Below are 18,106 nucleotides of genomic sequence, written 5' to 3'. Positions count from 1 at the left end.
ACTGTCAGAGTTTATTACAGTGGAAAGACACTGAAGCATAGGACTGTGAGCTGAACAATTCTAAAGTGTGCCTTCTGCATAGTGTACACTAAATAAATTATCTAAATGCGGCCTTCAGTAAACAACTGTCTCTCAGGGTCCACTTAAAAGAACAGAGTAGGGAGTGCTGTGGTGTTTCCATACTCCACTAATTCAAACAGGACTTTTCTGGATAGAAATTGAATAGTCACCCACATCGAAATTTAACCATTTTGTCAGCAGTAGCTATAAGAAGCCACCATTTAAAACCTGTACCAGCTGGGCATGGCACATACCTTTAATCGTAGCATTTGTGGGCAGAGACAAAAGAATCTGAGTTCAAGACTAACCTGGTTTACATGTTAAGCCCCAAGATGACTTTGTCTTCACGAAAATTAAAAACAACAGCAAACACAAAACAAAAAATGATGCCATTGCTAGTAACACACACAGACACACACACACACACACACACACACACACACACACTGCACACACTGCAGCACCGGTCCTGGAGACCCATGACTATAATTCTAACACTTGTGGGGATAGGGCTGAAGCAGATGGATTACCATTAGGTTCAAGGCCAGCTAAGTTACCATAGCAACACCCTGTCTTAATGTAAAAAGAGGAGGAGGAGAAAGGAAATTCTGTTCTACCTGACTGAATTCCATATACCTATAGAATTAACTTAATACCAGAAAGGGAAGGAACAGTCATTTGAATGAAATAATTATAAAGTCATTAGATTTGACCAAATGATTAAAACTATAAGCAAAAAAATTATGTTGAACTCATTTCATACCTAATTTGTTGGTGGGCGCACGCACCAAGATTAGGAATCACGGTTGAACATTGCCGTCATATGGAAGGGGGTGAAGGTAGTAGCCAGCTGCTGACATTTTAGCTAATCAAATTAGCCATATTCAAATGTATGTAGAACGAAGGCACACTTGCCTCTTGATTTGCCTGGATTGTTCAGGAAGGTGGTGTCATTGAAAGCTTTCAGCATTGAGATTCTGCTGGTAGTTTCATGTTCTTTTAAGAAATAGCAAGTTTTGGGGCTGGGGATTTAGCTCAGTGGTAGAGCGCTTACCTAGGAAGTGCAAGGCCCTGGGTTCAGTCCCCAGCTCCGAAAAAAAGAACCAAAAAAAAAAAAAAAATAGCAAGTTTTGTAAAATATGTAGGTATTATTGTCCTTCATCTTAGCCTAGTATTGCTTACTAAGCCTTAACTCAAATATAAAGTCATCGGTGTATGATTAATTTGTAATCTGTCTTTTACATGTTTCCTAAGCTGGGATCCCTTCCTTTTTTTTATACACCATTATGGCCATAGAAGAAGCACAGTGCAATTTAATCCACTGTGTCCTTTGCCACAGTGGATTTTGTAGCCTGTCTTCCTTAAGAAAAGTATTGTTACTATTATTAAACATTCTTTAATAACCAGATAAATGTTAAAGAATCATAAAATTGGCTCAAGATCAGGAAGGTAGAAAGTGAGGGAAAAACCTTTAAATAAAATAATTTAAAATAACATATCATTCTTTTTCTCCAAATCCTCACTTAACCTACTCCCCTTTTCAGGGTTTCTTGCTGCTTCATTTCATTGTAAAACCCCAGTTGAGAGGATAAATTTAAAAGACCACAGAAGCTTCATTTCCTGAGTCTGATCCTCTGTGTTCCCATCTTAAAAGTGTTTACAGCTGCACTGACATGTAGTATTTAGAACATTGAGCAGTCACACGAGATGTGTTCATATGAAGAAGCTGCCCGCTATATGACAGCAATCTTATTCATGGAAGGTGCTCTTTATTCTGTGGTTCAGGTGCTTTTCCTGTTAGGGGAAATATGGATCACATTTTGCTTCTTAAACTTCTTGATTTACTCAGCCAGCTTCTAATTTGATGTCCCCTGTGCTCCTCTCTCATTAGTTCAACAGTCTCAGCAGTTCATTGTAAACTAGCATCTGCTTTCAAAATTCAGATCATAAAAAGCTACTATATGTAATATATAATTACAATATGTCATGATTTTCTATTTGGCTAAAGGGATAATTCCCCCTACAGTTATTCCAGAATAGCAAGGCCATATATTTTTAGGTACGTTTTTGCTCAAAAATAAAATACAGTTGTGATAACTCATCTATATATCAAATTTATGGAATCATAAAAAGAGATTTGTTCTTTGAAATATGTAAATATGCTGTCTGACTGTGCATTTCTATTTCCCTTTTGTAATATGCAGAGCTCAGAATAAATGAGTTTCCGTTATTTGTGTGCCATTTAGCTAAAGGCAACAAAAATAATTAAAATGCTTTTTCTCTTTGAGGATTGTCGGTTCTAATTTATTAAGAACAGAGACAGAAATGTTGAGAAGTCAGATGTGAGCTGTTCCACAGACCTGTAAACCCTAACATAGATAATTTAGAATTGATAGAGAGAAAATAAACTAGAAATTTATTTTATGAGTACTTATTATTATGAAAAACCTAACGAGATTTTTTTTTTTTTAAGTATCAATCAGACTTTCTTATTATACGAAGAAGTACGGGTTACCATGACATTGTAGGCTCCTGCTGGTGTAAGCCGGCTTATGGCTAGTTTTTTTCTTTATACAGCATCATGTGCTGTAGCATGGCTGAGTAAAGTCAGCCTCACTAGAAAACATGGGAGCTTGTTTATGTTCATCTGTTGATAGTGCAGACACCCATCTTATCCTTCAAAGGGAAGAGAACCTAACTTTGTAATCAAAAGACTAAACTGCTTAGAGCTTGCCCCTTCTGATACTATGTTAGAAACAGTAAATGCCTGTCTGGTAGACACCTAAATCTAGTGATTGATTTTAAGATGAGAGACAGGAGGAGTCTTCACTTAGATGTTATTGTATGATCTTTAGATGATGTTTGTGTTACAGCTACTAAAAGGCCATATATTTGAACATGAACTTCTGGTTCCTTATACCACTTATAACTGTCATTCTTATACTGTCTACCTGTCAGTTTGCTTTCAGACCGTAGGTCACCTTGTCAGTGACGCTCAACACAAAGACATGGGATCGTTTTCTTGCCTCTGTGCATAAAGGGCTAACTGAACAGCTTCATGACACTCTTTACTGAACTTGTGTTCTGTTCTTATTATTAGATTTCCATAAGCATATGGGAAAAAGGCCAAAAAGCAAATTAGTTCTGGCAACAGAAGATCCACTGCTTGTTTGCCATTAGCTAAGGCATTTATTAATCCATCAACAGTTTCTAAGGTACGGTCTAGTTGATGGGGCCATATTGCCCAGACTGGTCTCAGAGTCACTATTGAGACTGAGAATGGTTTTGAACAGCTTCCCCTGTCCGAGTGATAGGACTCTAGAACCAGCTCTGTGAGTCAGTGCTGGGACTCAGGGCTTCTTGCACAGAAGGCAAATGTTCTTGTGACTGCATCTCAGCCCCAAACTCAGTTTTTATATCTCAAATTAGACCTTAACAGTGAAATGCAAAGTTCTACTGGTTGCTTAATATTCCATGAAGAAAGCACAGGTTGAGCGTCTGATGGGAGCTCTGTGCCAGCACAAACGCTCCCAGCTATAGAGCTGTGGGGCTCCCTTGATGCTTCACACAGACAGGAAGAAGGAGGGCATCAGAATCCAAGCAATAGGCCACAGACTTTATTTATACTTTGAAAGAGGTAGTTCTTAAAGGCTTTCCTTTCACATGCCTTTATTCCTATACTCCCCAGTGTCTTCACATCTTTAAGACAGAAAAAGTTTCTCCTAGGACTGCTAGCATACACAGTTGACAGTCTGTCATACACAAGACTATCATCTTACAGGATAGCAGGTACTTTTCCTAACCTGGGGACAAGGGCATGAGTCTGACCTGTTTCCAGTAGGAGATTCACAAAGAAATAAAGCAGTCTAATCTTGTTCAAGGGTAGAGCTGCACACAGAGACAGGCACTCTTTACCCCTGCTCTCTCCTCTCCATGCTTTGGACATGATAAATTGTTGTTCCTCCTGTCTTAGGTGGTTAGCATGTTCAGAGTTTTTTTTTTAAATTCTTTATCGCTACATCCAGTGGAAGTGGAAAGGAAATGGTACTACTTTCTATGTAGAAAAGGAGGCCCAGAAAGGTTAAGTGTCTTCCCAGAAGCACAGTAAATCATTGGACTCAGAACAATAATTTAGGGCCCCATGACAGTTGGTTTCCTTGGTAGACAAGGAAATTACACATTTCCCTGAAATTTTGTAAGCCACGAACCCTTTACTCTTTTAACTCACAGACATATGGAAAGTCCTTTTCCATGAACTTACCAAGTAATATCATTGTAGAGAGTGAGTAGCTTACATGCTCTGGGGCCGTTATGGACTTTGGAAATGCTGTAGTGGTGATGGAGATCATGATACTTTACTCCTTGTGCAGGTCCCCAGCAGTATTTTTACTTTGGGCCCAAGCAAGCAGTGTAGGATTAAAGAAGACTCTGAATAGAGTCAGTTTGTGTCAGCTCAGTCCACAATTACTGGGCAAGAAAAATGTCCCCAATGTACTAGCAGTGTCTGAGAGCTGGAGCTATTGACTGAGTGATGATACCCAGTGAGGAGAGAGGTTCAGAGTGCACATCTGTCTCCTCTTCAGAGCTGCCTAGCCATTATGCCTCATATCATGGAAGAAATGGGTGATTTGGGCTTCATCCTGTGAACTGAGTATTCATTCAGAAATGGTGTTAGTGTCCATGCTGATCTCCATGTCGTCTTTTTTAAAAATCTCTAAGTAGATGGTTCTTAACTTTTTTCAGGTCAAAGACTGATTTAAAAGAGTGAGAGCGGGAGTGAGAGAGAGAGCTACAAATACAGCTCAGTGGTGAAGTGCTTGGCTAGCAATCGTGAGGCCCCAGGTTCAACATGCGTGTACACACACACACACAATATGAGAGCAACATTCAAAGGGATTGAGACATTTCCAACAAGAAACTCACCACAGTCTGTAGGTGGTAGTAGATGGCTCTTACGGCAGACTATTCATAGTCACTGTGTTTGATATCCAAACAGATGCTGTAGTATTTTAATCCTTCAGGTAGGTTCCCCCCGACCCCTGAATAAAAAAGTTTTATTTTCTTCCATAGTAGTGAAACACGTACACATAGAGCATGTTTTTGATATTAAAATTTTTACTTTTTAAAAACTAAAGTGTAAGTAATAACATTTTCCCATTCTCCTTTTCGTAGAAAATCCCTCTGAAGTACCTTCTCCCTTGCTCAGTCTCAAAATCACAGCCTCTTTTCTTTGTTTTTACACACACACACGCACACACACATACACACATGCCTATATATATAAATACAACCTGCTCAGTCCATGTGATAAACTGTTACTTGTATGTATATAATTTCAGAGCAATTAGGAGGATCATCGTGGGGAAGACTGTTTCTTCTAACTCAGCATCCTTCCATTGTCTCTCTAGTTCTTTGTGTAGGAGTGGCCCTGTGCAGGATTGCCCTATGGCATGTCTGTTGGTATTATCCTCATGCAGGTCTTCTTAGACAGCAGTGCTGTTGCAGTATCAAAAGCATCCCTGCTGTTTCTAGGAACTAGTCTAGGCAAACTTCATGCTTCTCAGGCCTTGCACTTTGTCTGCCTCCTCTTCCATGTTAACTGAGCCTGAGCTACAAGGATTGTGGGCACAACACAGTTTAAATCATAGTACATGCATGTTGTACTTGGAAGTCATTATTACAGCATAAGTTTTCGACAACACCTACTAATATTGACCGTTTCCCTTTCTTAAAGCTTGGGAAAATGCGACTGACAATTCCATGTCGGGCACTTACCTGTTCCCACCTCCAGTGTTTTGATGCAACTCTTTATATTCAAATGAATGAGAAAAAGCCAACATGGGTTTGTCCTGTGTGTGATAAGAAGGCCCCATATGAACACCTCATTATTGATGGGTACGTATGCCTGCATTTCTCTCTTTGTCCTTCTGCTGGTCACGTTTGCTACCCTCAGCTTTGAGATAAAATGGAGAGGTAATTTTTCAAAGGTGTTTGTCTATAGAATTTTCATTATTCTAGAAGTCAGTAATTAAAGTGAGTAACTAGTATTGTAGATACTTTTCATCTTTTAGGGTTTTTAAAAAACAATTAGGACAGCACATTGTGACCATGGGAGTTAAAAGACAGTATTGGGGAGTCGGTTCTTTCCTTCTACCAGGTATGTTTTGAGAATCAAACTTGGCTGTTAGGCTTGGCGACAGGAACCTTTTTGCCATCTTGGTGTCCTTCCTCTTTAGAATATTTTTTAACATTGATTTTACTTATGGGTGTGTGTATTCTGCTTGTTGTGAAAGAGTGTGTGTGTGTGTGTGTGTGTGTGTGTGTGTTGTATATTGAGTACATCTAAGACCTACAAGGTGCATTAACAGAATGCATGATCAAATTTTGAGATTCTGGCTAATTCAAACTCACAATCAATCAATCAATCAATCAATAGATAGCTTTTGGTGCTAAACAAATGGTTTAGCAGTTAAGAGCTATACTACTTTTATAGGTCACCCAGGTTCAGTTCCCAGCTCCAGTGTATCTGATGCCCTTTTCCACACTCCATGTGCACATAGTCCCCCCCAACACACATAATTGAAACAATTTGTAAATAATACAGTTTCTTATAAAAGTTGGACTTTTTCGTAGAAAATCTGGCTTCTGTTCTGTCTACCAAGCCCTGCTTTCCACTGTCAGGGCTCCTGGCAAAGGACAGCCAGCTAATAACCGCTCCCTGTTCTGCTGCTTCTGTTTCTGTCCTTGTTGTTTCCCTTCTGTGTTCTCTCTGTGTCCTCACCACTGTGTCACAGTGAGCAGCGGTTCTCTTGTTAGCCATTTGTCTGTTGGTTTTGACCTATTGATACTTGGCCATGAGTCTGCCATTCCCCTTAGGTTTCTGTTTGCCTTTTTGCCACTGAACAAGAAACAAGAAAATGCATTGTGAAAAGGGAAAAATGCCTCGCTAATATTTCTAGTATTGTTCAGCAAAACACTCAAACAAGACAGTTTATTTATAGTATATGAGAAAACATAAGAGCCTTGAAGGCAATAATACAAGAGATTGAATATATTTATCAATAAACTTGCAACCCAGAGCTTTAAAAGTGTTGAGGCTCAGGAGAATATGAGTCATAGTGTTTTCTGATGGATTTTTCAGAAATGAAACGGTAACTGACTTGTAAATTTAGATTAATAGTAATATTTTATCAGCTCTGTATAGTATATATCTTAGTTCTTCCTTTTCTTATAATACAGATTTCTCTCACTTTCTCAAAACAGAACAGGAATTAAAAGGCATTTTTAATAAAACTTCTGGTTTAGTTATTACATAAATTCTGATTATATGCTATTAATAACTTTTAGTCTTTGGTTTCATTTAATATTATGACTAATTTGGCCACAGTGGATTTCTTGCATTACCTATAAATATTCCTTTAGTACCAATGTATTTTGTTTGGATTTAACTGTTGGTTGGACATATATATATATATATGTGTGTGTATATATATATATATATATCTCCCTTCAGTTTATCAAATAAGATCTTATAAGCAATTTGCAAGTATAGAACGTAAAGTATAAAGAAAAAACTGAATATATATAAAATCATCACCTAGAGATAATTAGTGTGTGCTTTTATTCACACACAGAATCTTGTTTTGAGATATGTTTTTCCTTAACCATCTCAGTTTTTGTAAACATTTTTCTGTATCTTTAAAACTCTTGAATGAGGTAAGTGCTTGCCGCCAAGCCTGACAGACAGCCTGAGTTTAATACTCAGAACCCATGGGTGGAGGAAATAGAGACCCAAGTCCTACAAGTTATCTTTAGACCCCCACACATGCACTGTGGCACCTGCCCACCAATATAACACAAACTAAAGAAATACTTTAACTTGTCATTTCTCTCTCCAAGTTACATGGCCTCTTTATATACACGTTCCCTACTTGGTGTGATTGTTTCCCATAGCACACATGCGAGAATGATGGAGTCTGTCTGCTCTACTTCCCTTCCTTCCGTTTACTCCTCATAAAACACCCAAGATCCAAGTGTGCCGAGAGATGGTTCAACATGGTCTATTGTTCATCTAGGTTGTTTATGGAAATCCTAAAGTACTGTACAGACTGTGACGAGATACAGTTTAAGGAGGATGGCTCGTGGGCTCCGATGAGGTCAAAAAAGGAAGTGCAAGAAGTCACTGCCTCCTACAATGGGGTCGATGGTGAGTGGCTTCCCGTGGCCCATGTGGTTGCTGCTATGTAGCACCATGGTTTCTAATGTTGCAATGCAGGCTGTTGAAATGACTGAGCAGTTTGGATAGCTCAATAAATGTCCACAAATAGCAGGACTCCTTTTAAGTTAACTTTTTTGCCAGCCTTAAGATTTTTATGGTACTAGATTTTTTTTTCTTTTCTTTTTTTCGGAGCTGGGGACTGAACCCAGGGCCTTGCGCTTGCTAGGTAAGCGCTCTACCGCTGAGCTAAATCCCCAACCCTGGTACTAGATTTCAAAGCAGTCAAAAGTCACTTTTAAAGTCATCATTTGGAAACACCTACCTTTTTAAAAGTTTGAATACTTTTGATGCAAAGTAGTGGACAGTGCTTTTTTCCTTCCTCTTTTTTTTCCCCTTTTCTTTAGTTTTGTTTTAGACTTTTTAAGATCTATTTATTTTATGTATATGAGTACAATGTAGCTGTTAGACACACCAGAAGAGGGCATCGGATCCCATTACAGATGGTTGTGAGCCACCATGTGGTTGCTGGGAATTGAACTCAGGACCTCTGGAAGAGCAGTCAGTGCTCTTAGCCTCTGAGCCATCTCTCCAGCCCTGTTTTAGACTTTGAAGTCTCAGTTTTTGGATTCACTTGCCTCTGGCTCCTGAATGCTAAGACTAAGGGTATGCAGCACCACACTCAGCTGCTTTTTTATTTAAATATTTACATATATATGTGGATAGATTTGACTTTTGGTGTTTCATTAGGAGAGGACTAGTATTTTCTAGGTATTTTAGATGCTGTATAGATAAACATATGTAACACACAATCCTGTTCTAAAACTACTTTTATTCTAAAGTAGATATAAAAGATTCTTCCTTCTTTTTTTGGGGGGGAGGGGGATGATGACAAGATCTCTCTATGAATGTAGTCCTAGCTGTCCTGGAACTCACTATGTAGACCAGGCTAGTCTTGAACTCATAGAGAGAGATCTTTTGCCTCTGCCTCAAGAGTTCTGGAATTAATAAAGGCTTTAAGATGCATTTTGATTTTTCTAATTAAAGTGATTTTTCAAAATAATTCATTAACAATCAGTAAAAAAGCCCCAGTTTTAAACTTAGTAAAGCAGAACTACCTTACTTCTTCACTCTGTTACCATGGCGTTGCTTTGCTAAAGTGATGTGCTCATCTGCAGGGACACTGAGAGAAGAGGAGGATTCACATAGGTCTTGTGTTTTAATCATTCCCACACAGGATGCTTGAGCTCCACATTGGAGCATCAGGTGGCTTCCCACAACCAGTCTTCAAATAAAAACAAGAAAGTGGAGGTGATTGACCTAACCATTGACAGTTCATCAGATGAAGAGGAGGAAGAACCCCCTGCCAAGAGGACCTGTCCTTCCCTGTCTCCTACGTCACCACTAAGTAATAAAGGGTGAGTGCTGCTAGGACCTCTCTGAAACACTCATCAAGATTCATATACAAAGTACAGTAAAGGCTGCCAGTGTTTGAGTACACAACGTAGATGGCCTTTCCCTGGGATGTAGCATTTTTGAGGAAGTAGAGTATGTTCTCCATGGATTGGTACAGGTTTCACATATCGGGGTGTTTCTGGGCCTGCAGAGATGGTGCGGCGGTTGAGAGTACTTGGTGTTCTACGCTTAGTTCCCAGCACCCATGTGGTGGCTCACAACTGCCTGAAGTTGATCTGATGACACCATCTGGCTTCCAAGGGTGCACATGAGGATCACCAAGAGTTTTTATTTTTTTGCATTTAACCAGTTTCTTTTATTAATTAAGACTTGTTTGTTTTATTTGTATGTGTGTGGATATTAGAAAACAGCCTTCAGAATTGATTCTCTCCCTTCTACCATGGGGGTCCCAGGAGCAAACTCAGACTGCCAGACTTAATAGCAAGTGCCTTTACCACTGAGCAAGCTCACTAGCCCTCATTTAACCAATTTTTGATTAATATTGTAAATAAAATTACTATTGGACCAGGTGTGGTGGGATACACTTTAATCCCACCGCTTGGGGAGGGCAGATGGATCTCTATGAGTTCCAGAACAGCCTGATAAATATAATGAAACCCTATCCCAAAAAGAATTAAAAAAAGGAAGAAAGAGAAAGAAAAATGTTCTTTCCCTATGTCCTTTCCTCATATTTGGGGTGTGACTTTCCTTTCAGGATCTTTTTACAGTCTTTGTCCAGTTTTAGCCCAGTAGTAGCCATCTTGTTGGTGTGTGTGCCACTTGAGCAGTTGAGCCAGTGGACTTGTTCAGTGTAGATAATACGTCTCTTCCAGTGAACTCAGGCTGCTCTGTCATTCTGTTGACCTTCATGACCAACCCAGACTTGGACGGAACAGAACATATCTAAACTCTTGGGAAACTGGGCAAGACTGATCTCTGAATGTGAGGAGGTCCATTGGAATGCTGTCCACAGTTCTGCCTGGGTCAGAAACCCACAAAGGATTGCACTTCATTTTTGCCTGCTTGTAGGTTTTAGAACACTGGCTAAAATCTAGAATCTATTTGCTGTAAGGTTCATTCAAATGGAGCACGTACAGTGGACAGCTGAGCGGACCAGGTTGGTGGAGTTGGCTGCACACGTGTGAGGTGCAGGAATGACTGCCATGGCTGCAGGGACTTGGCCTTCCTGAGGTAGCCCTGTTTGAAGACTCTTCTGTATTTCCCAAGAACCTCCCATCCTGTAGTAACTTGGAGCTGGGGTCTGTAGCACATGTTTATAATAAACCCATCACTCAAAAGGCTGTTTAGGGCTAACCTGAACTAGATGACACCCTGTCCAATAATAATAGTAGTCATAGTAGTAGTGATGACGACGATGATAATTTCAATGTAGTATTCTGAAGAACCTAGAGACCCAGATGGAATGCTTAGTGACACATAAATCCTATGGCATCTGAGGGACAAAAGGTGACCTTGGATCTGCAGGAGAACTTAGAAACAGCCTCCTACAGAAATCAGTAGAACTGTATTGTTATGTTTTTGTACCATAATTGCAAAATTAAGAAAGATTCTTTTGAAAAAAATGAAGATTTCTTTTCTTTTCTTTTCTTTTCTTTTCTTTTCTTTTCTTTTTTTTTTTTCGGAGCTGGGGACCGAACCCAGGGCCTTGCACTTGCTAGGCAAGCGCTCTACCACTGAGCTAAATCCCCAACCCAAAAATGATGATTTCTAAAAACAAGTATATAAATACTCTGGAGTTAATTGTATGGCTGTCAAAATAGTCATATGTGAACTCTGCAGTGTTTTTACTATCTCTGAGTATATTTTTCTCATCAGTAGAACTTTGGAGTCTTTAGAAAGCTAATATTTTTCCTTTGAATATTTATTATAGTTCTTCCCAAAATAGCTCTGTTTATTATGTTTGGAAAATTATATTAGTTGCATTAACTACTTCCCTGAATTTGCCAATGATGAATTGAGCCTAAATACAGCTCTGCAAATGCCAGAGGCTTCTCTGTGGAAATATTGATAAAACCTGGATGTCTCAAGCATTTTTAAAAGATTGGCTTTGTCCACAGCACTGTGAGTGTTCACAGTAGCAACCAGCTGGTAGCTCTGACACTAAGCCTGGCAGATCGTTTGCTGCTGTGCATTGTGATAAGGAAATACACTTGAGAGCACTCATGGATAGAAAGACAGGCGGCACCCACAACTGGAGACATCAGGCACTGGAGCACCTTGCTGAGTGTTCCAGTCACCCCAAAGTTCCACGCTGTGTGCTAGACCGAGGTGTCTGTGAAGGCTGGCAGTCAACTGCTTTCCCCTGTTACAATCTCTTAAGCATGGAAAGGACACAGCTAAGGAACATGGCATTTTCTATAGGTGTAAGAGGTTTACATGTACACTGATTGAAACTCCTCTGTGCAGAACCCAAGAGTGTCTTATGCTTAGTATCCCATTCAGAAAAGTACAGTGCATACTCATAATTAAGACTCTGTTCCTGGAGAGTTAACCTTGGTGTTGTTTGAAGTGCTCTGTACGATTGAATTTGTACCCCCACCTGCAAGTACATGACACGGAGTGTTGGAAATGAAAGATAGATCTCGGGATGTGGCTTGTTAGATAAAGTACTAGCTATGAAAGAAAGCATGCTGACTCCCCAGAGTCCATGTAAGGCCAGTAGAGCACTGTGCATGTCTGAGTCAGGAGGCAGGACACAGGAGAAGCCCTGAAAGTCATAAGCCGTCTGCCCAGCATATCCATGAGCAGTCTAGGGATAGGCAGGGACAGACACGGGGCTGTTCTCAGCCCTCTGTGTCTGTGCTATAACCCTCACGTACTACACTAGTGCACACACACGCACTGCACATTCGGAGTAAAGATGCCTGTATTCCCCCCTTTCTCGTTACATTGTTTTCCTCTGTGCCTGTTAGCCTTATGTGTTTGGGGTCGTGTAGACTGGTGCATAAACCTTCCTAGGGCTGTCATAACTCTTTCAAAGTCATTTTTTTTTTTGGGTTTGGTTTGGTTTGATTTTGTCATTTTGAGACAGGGTTTCTCTGTGTAGCCCTGGCTATCCTAGAACTCTGTAGACCATGCTGGCCTCAAACTCAGAGGTCCACCTGCCTCTGCCTCTGCCTCCCAAGTGCTAGGATTAAAGGCTTGTGCCACCACAGCCTGGCTGTCTTTTTTCCTTAAGGGAAGGAAGGAGACAGATTTGGCATCTGGCTGATAAAGCCTGTCCGTGCTTTTCTGGCGCTCCCTTTCTTAGTACCTCTCTCCCTCCTTTATCCTTTGGGACACTTTGGTGCCTTGTCTGGCTTTGATTGTCTCCAACAGCCCTATTATTCAACTACACTGATAGCTAAGCTAGACAGTGGGTGCAAGTTACTGCCCAGAGTTCACTCAGCAAGCTCGTAAGTCAGCTTTCTTCTCAATGCTCATTACCCTAGTTGTTTTCTCTATTTGTATTTTCCTTACCAAGGTATCTTAGTCAGGGTTTCTATTGTTGTGATGAAACACCATGACAAAAGAGCACGTTGGCAGGGAGAGGATTTGTTGGCTCCACTTCCACAGCACTGTTGATCATTGAAGGAATTTGGAACAGAACCTCAACCAGGCTAGGAACTGGAAACAGGAGCTGATGCAGAGACCATGGAGGAGTGCTGCTGACTGGCTTGCTCAGCCTTTTTTTAAATCAATCACTAGTTAAGAGAGTACTTTCCAGGCTTGCCCAGTACTAACTACTGAGGCCCTTTATTACTTAAGGTCCCTCCTCTCTGATGACTGTGCCACGTGTCAAGTTGACAAAAACTTAACCCAGCACAAAGAATAACCCTAGACTTCTCACTACCTACCCCATTCAGCACCTACTTAGAAAGGAAGACCGTTTCCTTTGTTGGGAGGCACTTCCACCCATGTCCAACATGGTGTGCATTGCTCCTGCATTCTCAGAGTAGAGGATGGCGATCTGAGGACTGTGTGGACTGTATGAATGGTCATGCCATAGCATCTCTCGGATTCTCCTTACAATGTCTGCAAACACAACCACAAGCCTAAATTAGTTCTTATCATTTGCTTTATTCTTTGTTTGTTTGAATTTTGTGTTATTGTTTTTAATTTTTATCATAAAATGTAGGACTTATTGTGGGATACAATTGCATTCGCTAAACCGTTAAAGTGACTTAAAATTTCTGAACATTTCTTTCCCACAGCATCTTAAGTCTTCCTCATCAAGCATCGCCTGTGTCCCGCACCCCAAGCCTTCCTGCTGTAGATACAAGCTACATCAACACCTCCCTCATCCAGGACTACAGACACCCTTTCCACATGACGCCCATGCCTTATGACTTACAAGGTGAGTTCCTGCTCCTTTGCTGTGTCACACAGGCTGAGAAATGTCTTCTCTCTGAGTGTGGCTGCAGTCTGGGCATTGGAGCATAGGGACAAAGTGAGTATAGGGAGAACATAGCTTTGGGTCTTTGTGGCACCTTCCTCAGCAGCCAGCGCTCACTGCTCTGGGAATACTGGGGCAGTGGTCTTGAGGCATTGTGAGCTTCCCATTATTCCACAGGCTGTTGGCATTCTTCCTATACGTGCCTTCAGTTTGATGGGAGTGAATGTTGGCTTTTGTTCTTTGATTATGGCTGCATGTAACAGGTACTATGTATGGCTATATTGTATTACAAGAGATGGACTTGCTGGGTAGCCTGGTTTTGGCCTGGAACTCCCCATATAGTAGACCAGACTGGCCTCAAACTAGCTGTCATCCTCCTGCCTCTGCCTTCTAAGAGCTAGGATATTAGGCATGCACTGTATTGTGGTGGTGCTGCGTGCCATGACACATGTGGAGATCTGAGGACAGCCTGCAGATTTTTTCCTTCCTCATTTCCCTTCCACCATGTGGATTTTAGGAATCAAACTCAGGTCATTAACTTTGGTGACAAGAACCTTCACCCACTGAGACATCTTGTCAGCCCTATATTATTGTCTTACAAGTAGTGACGAATTAAGACATTTGAAGTTTTTAAATTTGTTTCTTTTGAACCTTTTTTTCTTTTTCTTTTTTTTTTTTTTGAGATAGTCTTTTTTTAAGTTTGATATGTCAGTACATTCATTTGTGTCTCAAAAAGAATTTCAGCTATAGATGTATCTTTATAACTTAGTGGCTTATGGACTAATCATTTAACTTCCCGGAGACCGGGCACTCTCAGCAGTTCTAGACAGGTCTCCTTAGCTACTTGCACACATGCATCACTGCCGACACATCCTGGAGGCCCTCTCTTCTGCTGTGGATGGGAATGGTTGCCAGCATATTGCATTGCTCGTGTGCTCAACATTGGACGTCAGCATGAGGCCATTGGTTTTCTTGCTCTTTGTTATGTCAGTGCTGGATAATGTTACCATTATATAAGTTAGGAAAGGTCTGCTTGCAGCCAGGAATTAGGGTCAGGCTTTCTGTGATACCACCAGACACTTATTTTTAAAGACAGTCTCCTATATCTCAGATACAACTTCCTCTTCCTCCTGAATGTTAGGTTAAAGGCATGTGCCACCATGCCTAGCCATACAGACACCCTTGGGTCTTAATCTGGACTAGATGATGGGAAGTGAACACTTTGCCAAGGAGAATTAAATTCTCCTTGTGTGGCTACAATTTGTGTGGCTCTTAAATTTTTACCTGTAAAGTCAAACTAAAAGTCATGTAAGGCCCTAAGAGGCAGTAAATTAAATGGAAAGGTTATATAAGGGGAGTGTTTGCAGGTGTGCCTGAGAGGATGGGTTTGATTCCCAGAACCAGATAAACTAAACATGGTAAGTAGTATGTCCCTGTAATCCCAGCACTCAAGAGGCGAAGACATGATTAAGAAGTTCCAAGTCAACATAGTTTATGGCCAGCCTGCTCTACATGAAATTCCATCTAAGCAAACAGACAGGCAAACAAATAAATAAACAAACAAACAAACAAATAAATGGTTACATATGGAGATTAAGTAAGAGCAAGGTATAAAACTTGGGTTTTAAATTTAAAGTTGCCAAAACTTGGGTTTTGTCCTTCATAGTCTACAGGTAGAAGTGCCATAGAACCTCCAGTTTGACTTCTCATGATTTTTGATTTGTTCTTTGTTTTTGTTTGTTTGTTTGTTTTGGTAGGGTTTTGTTGTTGTTTGTTGTTTGAGACAGTCTTTTGATTGCACCTTAACAAGCCTGGAAGTTGCTGTGTAGACCAGGCTAGCCTCTAACTTAAGAATCTATCTCCCTCTGCCTCTTTCAAGTGCAGGAATTAAAGGTGTGCACCACCATGGTCTGTCATTCCTTGTGTTTAAATAGGAATCCAGAGGGTGTGGCATGTAAGACTTAAGTGCTGAATATTTAGAAAGATTTGCTTTTCCTTTTTGTTGTTCTTTTCTCTGAGGTTTTTTTTTTTTTTTTCTTTCCACAGGATTAGATTTCTTTCCTTTCTTATCAGGAGACAATCAGGTATGTTAATGTGAAAATAATCTATTTCTTTAATTGTATATTAAACTAAAAGTATAATACATGGCCAGAAGAAAGAATAAATTTCCTTAGAAAATAGAGTGCATGTGCCCAGGGTTGCTCTGTCTTTAGGAATTTAAATAAAAGCCTCATTCATCACACCCCACCTTCAGTAAAGAATAAAGGCAGTGACTGCCTGTTTGTTTCTCAGTACTGTTGTATAAAGACACAGGGCGGTGAGCCATGTGACTGATATAGGAAAGTGTCCTGATGCCAGGGCATCATAGCTGCTGTAGCCTGTGATGCTAGTGCATTGCCAGGGGCACGTTGTGCGGTCTGTGAGTACTGGGTATTGATAGCAAAGATCTATTGACTTTCAGTTAGACAGTGCGCTGTCTTCTTCCTATTGTGTCCATTGCAGCTCTGACTGCTTCCCCTTCTCCATGCTTTACTCTAGCTCATGCTGCTTTATTCATCTCAGTCCGAAATGTAAAAATGAGTTGCTAAAAGGTCATGTATAATGACCTGGGTACAAAATTAGAAGTGATAAGGAATATGGAAGGAAACAATCAGGGATTGTCATCCACCAGTCAGGCTGTCCTATTGCACCAGAACTACAGACTCGAAAAGCAAGACCAAGTACAAGAAGTCTCCTTGGAAACAGTGAGAGAGCCACAGATTGAGAAAGACCTGCTTCAGCCATAGAAACGTGGCTAAGGATATGAACACAGAAGCTCCTCCCTCTTGGAACAGTAGCTGCCACTGTCAAAGCAGTGACCCAGCCACTGTCCAGAATGCCCTCCTGGGTTTCATGCCAGCAAGCTGGAGCCCTGATTGAAGTCGTGCATTGGTGATGGTGCTCACGTCTGTCCTCTTTCATGCCAGTGTCAGTGTGGTGGGCTTGTTCCAACAGCATGACTCTGACCCAACCAAGAGAAATAAGTCAAGGAGATTTTTTTTTAGAGTTTCATACATACTTTATTTATATTATTTCCATCCATCTCTTTCCCTCCTTCAGCTCCTCCTATGGCCCTGTATATACATTTTTAATTTTTTATTACTATTGCATGCACACTGTTGCTTGGTGTAACATAGCACGTGTTTGGAAGTCGAAGGACAGCTGTGTGGAGTCAGCCCTCCTCACCTCTGTGTGTACTCCACCCATTGAACTCAAGTACCTGGGCTACTATCTGCTGAGCCAGCATGCTAGGTGATCAAAGAGATTTAGTGGCGTTTGGGACCCACTGCCCAAGTAGGACCTTTGTCCAAGCTACACCGCCACAGGAACACTGAGAAGCATCAGCAGCCCCCCTCAGATGCTTGGGAACATGAACGTCAGAAAAGGGCATGTTTATGGTATGCTATTCACAAGTGCATCTCAGAGGAAAGGCACAAACCAAGCAAAGCACCACAGCATGTTTCTGAAGAATGACACCTGCTCAGGATGAGACCTAGTAGCTTGTCAGGGATCCAGAAGCAGGCATTGTCCCTGTCCTGAAAACCTTCCAGGAAACAAGATGTGCCTAATAGACTGGTTCTAACTCCTGCCTGACCTTTGTAGACCTGAGGGGGTGGGGGTGTCTGTGTGATGTATTTGTCTTTTTAGCAAAATATGTAACTATATCTCATAGGGTATAGATAGGAAGAAAGGAATTTTTGCATAGCCTTATAGTGTACTCATGCTTTAAGTGTTATTATAAAGAATAAAGCAGTCAGAAGCTAAAGATTTGTAGGTAGTTAATGGTTAATGGAGACATTTTCTTCAGTGGTATAGCCACTGCTAAGTTGTCTGTGCTCTGTAAGCAACACTGAATAAACTCATTGGGACACATCGTTCGAAGAGACTGTTGGAAAAAGGAAGGAGATCAGCCAGAGAGAGAGGGAACAAGAGGAAGTAGC

General features: G+C 40.8%; 1 protein-coding gene across 6 annotated transcripts in view; it reads left to right on the top strand.

Annotated features, from left to right (window-relative positions):
• Nucleotides 1-18,106, top strand: part of Pias1 (protein inhibitor of activated STAT, 1) — a 100,798-nt gene that overhangs the window by 77,968 nt on the left and 4,724 nt on the right. For all 6 annotated transcript variants that reach the window (XM_087561121.1, NM_001106829.3, XM_087561122.1 and 3 more), the window contains 5 exon segments: nt 5,795-5,955; nt 8,136-8,266; nt 9,513-9,693; nt 13,945-14,087; nt 16,173-16,210. In XM_087561121.1, coding sequence (XP_087417247.1) covers nt 5,795-5,955; nt 8,136-8,266; nt 9,513-9,693; nt 13,945-14,087; nt 16,173-16,210 — 654 coding nt within the window.

Source organism: Rattus norvegicus, chromosome 8, assembly GCF_021556685.1.
Source record: "Rattus norvegicus strain SHRSP/BbbUtx chromosome 8, alternate assembly SHRSP_T2T, whole genome shotgun sequence".
Classification (NCBI taxonomy): Eukaryota; Metazoa; Chordata; class Mammalia; order Rodentia; family Muridae; genus Rattus; species Rattus norvegicus.
The sequence above is the reverse complement of the archived record's forward strand: the minus strand, read 5'-3'. Positions and strand labels throughout refer to the sequence as shown.